Here is an 11,349-nt window from a genome sequence, read left to right on the forward strand (position 1 = left end):
AATTTGCACAAATCTTTCTTATTATTACAACCATTGACTATATTCACCAAAGAATTAAGGTAAAAATCTTAGGCATGACCAATTGTTAGTACTCTGCCATAGAGATGTCAAAAAAGCCCAGATCTGGCTTGGCCAGTAAAAAGCTCGTCTAGGCCTACAACGAATGAAAGTCCACAGTAAATGAATTTGGATATAAGCTCATGAGAAAAGTCCAAACTTAGCCGGGCTTTATATTTTATAAATAAAATTTTTTATTTTACATATTATGGGCTTTAAATTTTAAAATTTTAAATTTGTGTATTTTATTAATCATCTTTAATTTAAGCGTTCTTTTATTTTTTTATTTTTTAAACTCTATTAAAAATTTATTTTAAAAATTTTATTTAAGCCTAAGCCTGACTCGAGTCCGTGGCCTTTAGGCCCAAGCTCAGCCCGTCTAAGTATAGATGAGTTTTTGGAGGACTTGTGCCTGTCAATAACTCGGCCCTGGGCTTAGGCTTGAAAAAGCCCGGCCCATGCCCTTAAATAACCATCCATACTCTCCATTTGATAAAATTGTGATATTTAAAATTTAATATTATCAAATAATGGATTCCAAAGTGGGATCAATTACTTACCAAATAGCCGAACATTAGTTCCTACCACCTGAGCTGCGGGCCCATCTTACTTAATTTTTTCTCAAAATTAATGGTCCTGAAATGAATTGAGCTTTTCAAAAAGCCATAAAAAAAAAAGGAGAGAAAAAGTTAATTTGCAAATATTTAACGAGATGGAGATGAGTTTAGTATCAAATACTTTAGCTTTTTAGTCCGGCTGATTAGCATATGGTAGATTATTTCATATTTCAAGACCCTAGCTCTAGAATAACTCCCTTGGTCTCGAGTTTGAATGATCATGATTCAATAACAAAACACACAATGACCATTTTATAAACACACATTCACCAGTCACCTGTGTGCAAGCTAACAGCTGTGGTATATATATAATCGGAAGACACACAAGCCAGAAGTTGATCCCAATAATTTACTCATATGAGCAGTGGCGGACCCAGAAATTTTATCTAGGAGGGGCTTAGTATAATACAATTAAAAAAAATTCACTAACAAGTGCTAATATTAACCGGCATGCGGCTGTTTTAACTTAACAAAGGTACTCAGTTCGAGATTTGGGAATGCAATTACGTTAAATACTTGTTGGGAGAATTTTACCGCCTTAGTGGTCCTACCCGGCTCGTATATAAATTAGTCAGGGCTCAATGTGGTCTTTGGATACCAGATGATTTAATAAACTGAAAAAAAATTCAAACAAAAACAAGTGCCAAATTATTGAACTTCATTGAATTAATAATTTTCAACACATTAATGACTATCCTCGACTCATTTTCAGTTTTTTAAAAATTACATACTATAATAATTTCATTATCATCTTAATCAACAATTTGAAATTTTGTTGTTTTCATGCAATGACTTAAATTAGAACAATTATTTGAGGCAAAAAAAAAAAGGTTATCACAAATAGTAAGAAATTTAGTTGATCAAATAACTCTAACTCAACTAGTCGTGTTTAATTCATATGAGAAAATCTTAATACTTCATTCGTTTTTTATTTGAATGTGATAAAAAGACCGTGCAATTTTATTTTTGAAAGAGTGATGAAACCAGTTGGCTAATTAAAAAGATAAAAACCAATTAATTTTACCTTGATATTTTTGAAAATTTAAAGTTATAAGATGACACTTATGTCAATCAATTAAATATTCACTTAAACACTACTTTCAAGTCTAGTACATATATAACAAACTAAAAAATGAGCCAAACATAAAAAATATTTTCAAAGGAAATTTTTTAAATCAACCAATTATAATACATATTTAAATAAATTTCAAAGCTCAGGAGGGGCTTCACTAGGTCCGCCCATGCATACGAGCCCTTCTAGAGAAGAGCTACCACTCCACTCCTTGATTGAATTTTTTTATCTATTTTCTGACTAAAATTATTTATAATAGATTTTTTTTATATTCATACTCGTGTCTGGTAGATTGTGATATAATATTATTTAAAACAAAAACGTAACAAAAAAAAATTATTTCTTTATCATATCGGTCATTCAGAATTTAGAGAAGTCCCTACAAAATCTTCCCACTGAAATTTTGGGATGATAAAACGCAGCGATCTTGATTTATATTTTACCCACAATAATACAAGTTGACAAAGATATGGGTGTCCTTCTAGAACCCGAATAATTTAACTTATCTTTTGGTTGGTGATCATGGGTGGACGTGTCATGCATGAATCAGTGAACCAATAAATCTGCCGGCTGGTGAAGAAACAATTCATCAGTTAGTACGAATCACTCAAGAGTAACGATATAAATATTTTAAAATTTATGATGTGTTATTTATTGAGGGCTTAGATAATTTTAAAACAAATTAAGTGAATTAATGAATTAATTATATTTTTCATTAATTAATTGATGAATGCCACGTAATTTAGTAAGTGAGTCAAATTCAATGAGATAGATATTAATAAAAAAAAATATAGCTTCAAAAAACTAATATAAAAAATTTCATACCAAGAAGCTACAAATATACTTGAGAAGTTAGAAATACTTTGGCTTCAACAAGAAGATGTTTATGCTGACCAATTAATACGTACCTGCAAGTTGAAAGATGTGATTGCAACTTTAAAGAACAAATAATTGTCACAAGCAACTTTAGAAAGATATTTTATTTCATCTTAATTATTTAATGTAACATGACATATATTTTTGAAATATTATTACTATGTGGAGGTAAGTTTATTGATACGAGACCTACAAAAAATATAACTAATTACAATGTAAAGTTTATTCTTAATTATAAGGGGTCCCAAGTTGGGACCACAATTTTTTATTATTATGAGGGAGTTATTTGTATATAGAGTATTCATATTTGGAGGTTCTATATATATAACTGCAACACTTCTAAATCTATCACAAATTTACAATTTGTAACATTCATCCACTAAATCATTATCGTCCATTAGAAAATTAATAGAATTGTACAAATTGATCATTTTGCCCTACAAACTCAATTTAACATAAAAAATGTGTAGGGAAATTTTCAGTTATATACCCTAATTTTACCATGATATTAAAAATATTATAAAAGTTCGAACTTATTTAATTTTACACCCTAAGTCTGTAATTTATATCAATTGTCCACCAAAATGTTAACACTGTTAGAATATTTGACAGAATTTAAATAAAATGGCCATTTTACCTTACGCTTGAATTCAAGGGAATTTTTATCTTGCGCCATAATAATAATAAAAATTATTTATTTTATTCTCAAGTCAAATTTAAGGAATAGATTGATTGGATGTTTATGAATAAGGGGTAGGATAATTTTTGGATTTAGCTTGATTATTTAAATTTGTGAAGATAAATTGAGAAGACAAACTAGAATTTTTTAATTAAGGAAAAAATAGAGATTTTAGTGCATTTAACTCAATATTGGTTACAAGCAATAGTGTTTTTACTTTTTTATTTTAAACTATTATTTTATTTTGTATTTAGTAGGTTAAATGTTTGAATTACCCTTGTGACGTCATCAATTAGAAACAACGGTGAACTTTTTGGTGGATAGTTGATATAAATTATAAATTTAAAGTGAAAAATTGAACAAATTTAAATTTTTTAAATATTTTTAATAGTATAATAAATTTAAGATGGATGATTGATAATTTTTCTTTTATTTGGCACGTTAAATGTCTAAATTAGCTTTGTGATGTCATTATTTTTTGACAGAAGCCAACGGCTTGGTGAATGAACAATACAAATTGTAAATTTTAGTTGAATGAATGGTACAACTTGAAAATGTTATATTATTTTTTTGTAACAACAATAATTTAAGAGTTTGTGGCTAATAATTTCCTTCTGTACGCAGTAATTAATTAAGAGCCATAAAATTATGGCCAGAGCCCAGAAGGGCTGGCAATATTGTCGAGACGGGCTGGCTCAATTGTCGTGACACGCATGCATTGTGGGACATCATAAGGATAAAATTAATTTAAATCTGATATTTCGGGAGAGAAATTTAGAACGAGAGTCCTCATTTTTAAGAAAATAAAGGGTAAAATTAAAAGATAACGAAGGATTATTTATTTTCATAAAATTAGATAAAACACACTAAGTTTATAGGTGGTTGAAACTTGAAAGTGCCAAGAATATGTGAAGCATTATCTCTCGAGTACCGCTAACCATAAAATCCAAATATTCATTTGGAACTGGGACGTCGCCGTTTAGTTTCTCAGATTCAACACACATACTTTCTTCTGGAGTAACTTTAATGACTGGTTTCAGGCCACCTCTTGTTAGATAAATCAATAATTGTGAAATTAATTGGAAATTAAAATACTTTAGCGTCAGGCTTCCAAATCTTGCTCGGTGGAGGCAGCAGTGATCCAGTCACCTTCATGAACATCAACTGTCTTCATGTGGATATGGTGAGGACTGGCGTTGCAGAGCTTGTTATATACTTTTATCCACATCTTAAAGAATTTGTTTCCATTTCTATATAACCATGATTCTCACAAATAATTTACAGAGAAATTATTTTAAAATCCTCCGAAAATTAAAGCTACTAAGTATGTACGTAGCAAATTTCATTGATCTCCCCATTATTATATATCTTTTATATAGTGATGGTGTACTATTCTTGTGTTAATTTGTGCATCTATCACTGCTGTATTTAAAATCCAGTGATATTGCAAATCATCATCATAGATGTATTATATACGGATCAGACGGATCTGACCATGTGGTGATTCAACTTGAAATTTAATAAAATTATATACCTCTCGTTATTTGATGAAAAAGAAAGAAAATTTTAGGATTTACCAAATGTGCCTTAGATGCTATTTTATGTTACGTTAACATAAATCTTAATCCCTATCAAAAAAAAAAAAAAACATAAATGTTAATCAAACGACTCCCACTATATATACGGAGTGATTCTAAAATCCATTTTCAAGAAATACATTTGAAAAAAAATTTATCAATTTCCTATATGTACCAAAACAATATTGTGATTCACTAATAATTTAAAAATGTTCAAGTTGATACAATTAATAATTTTATCATTTTCTTCTATTTCCCTCTCTTTTTTTTTTTTAATTATGTATTGATAGGTGATTCATCATGAAATTTCTTAAGAATGTACATGTATCTATCACAACGTTATGAAGAAATCTCTTAAGATTTACCAAATTTGTATACGGTATATGTTTTCAGAGTAAAACTAAAATTGAACATGTGTTTATAATGAGAAATATAAACACAGAAAAACTTCCCGGCCCGATGAGATAAGCCTCGGATAATGCTAATCTTATTAATTAATAATTTGAACACGCCACACAATTACATACTTCAAACAACGCAGAGCTATTTCTAAAAAGCACAGACTAATTAACATCATCATCGCTCACACAATACAGATACTCACATGATCACATAAACCAAATTTATTTTTCTTTAATGCATACTCTTGGAATTTATTGCATACAATATTCCAAGCTATATATATATATATATATATATATACATACATATATACACAGAGCTCCCAAAAGACATCAATTCTGCTCTTCCTTGAGAAGATGTGCATCAATATTTTTGGTGAGATCTGTCACAAAATCTACATATTTGCTTGGTGTTGGACCATCCTCCTGCAATTTTTCATATTCCCAAATCCATTTGACCAAGCTACCTTCACTCTTTGGAATGACTTTAATAATCACCTTGTAGCTCTTAAAATGCTTCATTAAATCTCCCTCAATCACAACCATGGTAACTGTCTTGTTTTCTGGGTCTAGTTCGACCTTTTCCTTCATTTTCTCAACTGTTCCATCTGTGCCATATCATAAGAAGAAAGAGAAAAGAAAATTCCCTTTCAATGCGCACTGTTTTTTTTCTTTATATATATATAATTAATGAGCAGACCAATCAGAGTCTTAGCTGTAGGATCAATATTAGAAATTGAAAAAGAAAAAGAAGATTATAACTAATTAATTTAACACTAAAAACAATCTAGGAAGATTTTCATAAATATGATACTAAGCATGCAGGTTAAGTGAGGTTAGAACACGCCATTGACATGTATACCTGCAGAAAAAGTCCAGGATTTGACAGAGCCATGTCTCTCCCAGTCACCCTCATGAACTTCAACTCCATGTAAATTACCGAGAGACATGTTTGGCACCGTATGTGCCTTGCTGCTAAATGTGTTGTAGAACTTATCAGCAGGAGATTTGATCTCCACTTCAGTTTCCATCTTACCAACTAAAGCCATATTAATATTCTATTTTAATTGGAAAAATATTTGAACAGAATATATAGCAGCAATAGCTCTTGATTTGCAGGCTGCTTGTGAAGGAAATGAGCTTGGTGGATCCTCTTAAATAAGGATGGTAATGGGTATCACCCGCTGTGGGTTTGTCATTACTAAATCCGCACCTGAAAAAAAATTAAATTAATAAATTCACCCACAACTCGCAATAGGTTTTTATTTTTTTAAAAACAAATCTGCTCACTGTAAGTTTTAACAATTATCAAATCCACTAACCCGCAGCGGATTTTTTTCTGTGTTTTGTCATAAAAAAATCGCAAATATTAAAAAAATACTTTTGATAATATATAAAAAATTAAATTATATAATTCAAACTATAAATTTATAACAATAGTCTAAAAAATCTGCGTACAATACTCAATTCTAGATTTTATCAATGTAAATCAGGAATTACGATTTCAACATTAAAACAAATACACAAAATATATTAATTTAACATAAAATATTAATTTCTAGTAAATCATCATCACTAATAGCAATGCATTGCTCCATCTTTTAAACAATATACAAGTATTATCAATAATATTAACAAGTAAATTTTGTACAACTATTGTTAACAATTAACTAAACAAATTAAAATCTAACTTTAGTAAGCAATCATTAAGCTCAAGTCATTAAAGTAAAACAAACCAAATCAATCAATTAAAATAAAATATTAGTAAATTAAACTCATAAATTAAAAAATTTCTAGTTGTTAAAAGCATATTTTATGTGTGTAAGTATGTATGTTGCGGTGAGATAGGTTAAGTTTAGGATTAAGAACTTTAACTTACATATGTTTATGATTAAATTTTTTAATGTAATTTTTGTGATTAAAATTAATATTATAAATAATTTACAATAAAGTATACGGATTGGTGGATGCCTACTGAGGTATCCAGTAATTTTTTTTTTTTTCAAATATCACAATAGTTTTTAATTTGAAACATCAAACTCTCCTGCAACTCACAAAGGCGAACTTTGCCGGCTGATGCATTTTGCTATCCCTATCTTAAATGATAATAGATGCATTACTACCCCACCAGTTTGAATTTTCCGATTGCATGGAGCCATGGATGGTTTGTGGCGGAAAATTCATCCACGCGTGTTATAAATATTACAATTAAACAGAATATGTGGAAATAACACGAGCCCATCATGATCATGAATATCAGGCCGGTCGAGTTCTAATAAATTTTGTCATGTGCTCGCATTATCGGAACAATATAATAATAGCACAGGTACTTAATTAAAATTTCTGAAATAATGTTGAAAATAGAAAATGCAATCGACAATTGCTTCAATAATTGTTGTGTTAATTACTACACTGATGGGATATATTAATAATTTTCATTTGGTGGTGCACAGACAAGCACACCGTTGAAAAAATAAATATGCCTTTTAATAATGTGTGTGTAACTGTGTATATATACACCCACACGTATGTACGTGTCGGCAAAAATGGTAATCCAAATCTCGATTGCCTTTCATTTATTTGGAACTTTAGGAGGGTATATTGATTATGGTGAGTCTAAGTAACAATAACCTGCCTATCCATCAAATTAAAATAAAAATTAATGAGGACCAAAAGATTTTTCCAAGTCATATATAATCAATCTATGCACATAAAAAACGATCACAAATATGTTGAAAAGTCAAAGACTTTTGGTGAGTTTATTCAAATTGGTTGAAAAAGAAAATGTAAGCCACATACATAATTGAAAAATTGGTCAAAGTTGGCACCGACCCTTAACAATTTGAAAGGAGCTCAAAACTTTTGCTTTGAAAATGGCAAGGCTCAGCTATAAATAAAGGAGCGATCATTCGTTCTAAGCATCCTTAAAATTTGTTAAGCTTATAAGTTTTTAAACTTTTGAGAGTTCCGAGAGTATGAGCAATTGGAGAGTATGTGTGAGAGTACTGGGTGTATTTGAGTTATGGGAAAGTGAAGTTTCTTTACTAAAATTTGTACTCAAATAATTATTAATAATATAATTATTTTTCTCTTACTCCCGTGGACATAGGCACTAGGCATATTGCCGAACCACGTAATTCTTGTTTCTTTTTTTTTTGTGATTATTTGGTGTGCTTGATTCTGCATTCCGCGCACAACAAGTGGTATCAGAGCCGACGGTTCATACTTGGGGGGATACGGTATTGTTCCCATATACGGAACTATTCACAAATACGTTGGAGATGTCCATTTGTATTTGGGAGACAGTCTATTGTAAGTAGTGTGTATTTTTGCATGTCGAGGAAAGTTCTGTCAACAAGGCGATAAGAGTCTAAGGATTCTGGTTTTTAATTGGGACCGAATTCTCATCCAATCTCATGGGAACTTTCATGGTGCATTTATTCACACGAAATTAACATCATAGAGATTGTTTTTCAAGTGGAAATAGTTCGTTGAGAAAATGGTAGAAGATGAAACTTCTAGAATTAGGGAGAGATCTACCGAGATTATTTCAGGAGATATTTCAGCTGGGAGGCGAGATTTGTTAAATCGCTATTTAGCACATGTTATAGGAGGTCAAAAGATCAATGTTGAAAAATTTGATGGGAAAATCAACTTCGGCATGTGGAGGCACGAAGTTATGGAAGCCCTTATTCAAATCGATCTTGATGTTGTTCTGAAAAATAAAGGACACAAGAATTACGTGGTTCGGCAATATGCCTACGTCCACGGGAGCAAGAGAAAAATAATTGTATTATTAACAATTATTTAAGTAAAGAACCTCACTTTTTCATAACTCAAATATACTCAGTACTCTCACACACACTCTTCAATTGTTCACACTCTCAGAACTCTCAAAAGCTTAGAAACTTATAAGCTTAACAAATTTTAGGGATGCTTAGAATGAATGATCGCTCCTCTATTTATAGCCGAACCTTGCCATTCATGTTTGCCATTTTCAAAACAAAAGTCTTGAGCTCCTTTCAAATTGTCAAGGGTCGATGCCAACTTTGGCCAATTTTTCAATTATGTATGTGGCTTACCTTTCTTTTTTTAACCAATTTGAATAAATTCACCAAAAGTCTTTGACTTTTCAATAATTCTCCACCTCGGTGAAGATTTGTCCAAATCTGAGCCGACTACCAATAGATTTTCATCCCTAAAGTGGCTGCATCTCTATGAGTGCCTACGTACCCAAAATTTGGGATCAAACCAACTGTAGTTCAAAATTCTCCAAACTTAATGCATTCGAAGAATTTGAATTAGTTTCAAAAATTTTGAATTACGGTTGGCTTGATCCCAAATTTTAAGTATGTAGGCAGTCACAGAGATGGAACCACTTTGAGGATGATGATCCATTAGTAGTCGGCTCAGATTTGGACAAATCTTCGCCGAGGTAAAAAATTGGAACAAATCTTTACTCAAATTTGTACTAGAATAATTGTTAATAATACAATTATTTTTCTCTTATTCCCGTGAACGTAGGCATATTACCGAATCACGTAATTCTTATACATTTATTTTTCTATGATTATTTAGTGTGCTTGATTCTGGATTCCGCGCTCAACAAAATACATATCCCTAAAGCAATCGCAATTAATACCATGTTTCATGAAGGAAGCAGGAAGCAGCCACGGTCGGATGCTGCCAGTTTTATTTATTAATAATCTGAACACACCATACAATCACAAACTACAAACAACGCATGCAGTACTAGTTCCAAAGCACACTACTAATTAACATCACGATCATCTCTCACACAATAGACATACTCAGATCACATATATATATATATACCAAATTGAAAGCAACCCAACTAACAACCTGAGGGTCTCAAGTTTCTTTATTAAACAAACAGCAACCAAGGTAATATGTTTTTAGAAAAAGGATATGCCGTTTTTGATTTTTTACTATGTGTTATTTATCCCTTGGTGATATGGTCAGCAACATCTTTAGTAATGCTGACCATAAAATCAACATATGCAACTGGGTCCGGAACGTTGGCGTTTAACTTCTCATATGCAATGCTACAAGTTGCGATGCTTCCAGCACTGCCATCCCCTTTTGGAGAAACTTTATAAACCGGGAGCCAGCTTTTGAAATGCTTGAATACATCTCCCTCTAGGCCAATAAGAGTCACTGACATATTTGCATCGTCATGCTCTACCTTCTCTTTAAATGTCTCAGTTCTTCCTTCTGCATGCATGTTTAAATATTGTTCGTCGTAATCATATGTATACGAGTTAGAAAAATATATAATTCAAATTAAATTAAATCAAATTATAAGACAGGATTGCTTAGTTCATTACCAACACTATACGTCCAGAGCTTGACAGAACCATGGTGATGCCACTCCCCTTCGTGCACGTCAACAGCCTTAATGTTTGCAGGAGATGCGGTTGGGACGTGGTAGCTTTGTTTTTTCCAGATATGGTAAAATTTCTCAGCTGGTACTTCGATTTCTATTTGTTTCTCTATCTTACCAACTAGAGCCATATCTGTATGTCTTACTGGAAATTTAATTATCACAAGGTATTGATATTCTGAGAAATTAACGTGTATATAGAAGGCAGTGCATTGAGAAGATGACTTACCCTCTCTTTATATAGAGTCACAATCTTAAAAGTATCTTTTATTAATTTAGCCATTATTATCTATTAGATTAAGATTAATGATTATTTAATGTGTATTATTGCATCCATCCATCCATCCTCAACTCTAATCATCACAGGTATGTTCCAAATGTGTCAATCTAGAGATGATGTGTTAATTTAGTTAGTTTCTTTCCTTTTATCTATCACTTACCTCTATACTGTTCGAATATATTATTATTTTTATTAAATAATAAATTTTTATTTATAGTTCTTATAAATTAGATTCTAAATGCATATTTACTTGTCACACGGATTACAAAAAAATAAATTGCAACCAATAAATATTAAGTAAATGACCCATTTATCTTTTTTTTCATTTATCCTTTTAGTGTCATAGAAATTTTTTGTATTACGAGAGATTACTGAAATTGTTGTAG

The 11,349-nt window shown here is 31.0% G+C and overlaps 2 protein-coding genes across 2 annotated transcripts; both read right to left on the reverse strand.

The window, feature by feature from the left end:
- Positions 1-5,338: 5,338 nt before the first annotated feature.
- Positions 5,339-6,415, reverse strand: LOC107175680 (MLP-like protein 28). Its single transcript, XM_015527346.3, has 2 exons — positions 6,142-6,415; positions 5,339-5,887 (listed from the first exon to the last, which is right to left on the reverse strand). The coding sequence occupies exons 1-2, from the start codon at positions 6,326-6,328 to the stop codon at positions 5,613-5,615; spliced, it is 462 nt and encodes a 153-aa protein (XP_015382832.1). The 5' UTR covers positions 6,329-6,415; the 3' UTR covers positions 5,339-5,612.
- Positions 6,416-9,918: 3,503 nt separating this feature from the next.
- On the reverse strand, positions 9,919-10,881 carry LOC102622916 (MLP-like protein 28). The gene is made up of 2 exons (XM_015527335.3): positions 10,628-10,881; positions 9,919-10,514 (listed from the first exon to the last, which is right to left on the reverse strand). The coding sequence occupies exons 1-2, from the start codon at positions 10,812-10,814 to the stop codon at positions 10,240-10,242; spliced, it is 462 nt and encodes a 153-aa protein (XP_015382821.1). The 5' UTR covers positions 10,815-10,881; the 3' UTR covers positions 9,919-10,239.
- Positions 10,882-11,349: the final 468 nt, after the last annotated feature.

This window comes from Citrus sinensis, chromosome 2 (genome assembly GCF_022201045.2).
Source record: "Citrus sinensis cultivar Valencia sweet orange chromosome 2, DVS_A1.0, whole genome shotgun sequence".
Lineage (NCBI taxonomy): Eukaryota > Viridiplantae > Streptophyta > Magnoliopsida > Sapindales > Rutaceae > Citrus > Citrus sinensis.

What these genes read in the sequence shown, in the direction of transcription:
- LOC107175680 (XM_015527346.3), bottom strand. Translation starts at nt 6,328, where the DNA reads ATGGCTTTAGTTGGTAAGATGGAAACTGAAGTGGAGATCAAATCTCCT. An exon ending in ATCCTGGACTTTTTCTGCAG is followed by an intron (nt 5,888 to 6,141) that starts GTATACATGTCA and finishes GATATGGCACAG; the next exon opens with ATGGAACAGTTGAGAAAATG.
- LOC102622916 (XM_015527335.3), bottom strand. Translation starts at nt 10,814, where the DNA reads ATGGCTCTAGTTGGTAAGATAGAGAAACAAATAGAAATCGAAGTACCA. An exon ending in GCTCTGGACGTATAGTGTTG is followed by an intron (nt 10,515 to 10,627) that starts GTAATGAACTAA and finishes ACATGCATGCAG; the next exon opens with AAGGAAGAACTGAGACATTT.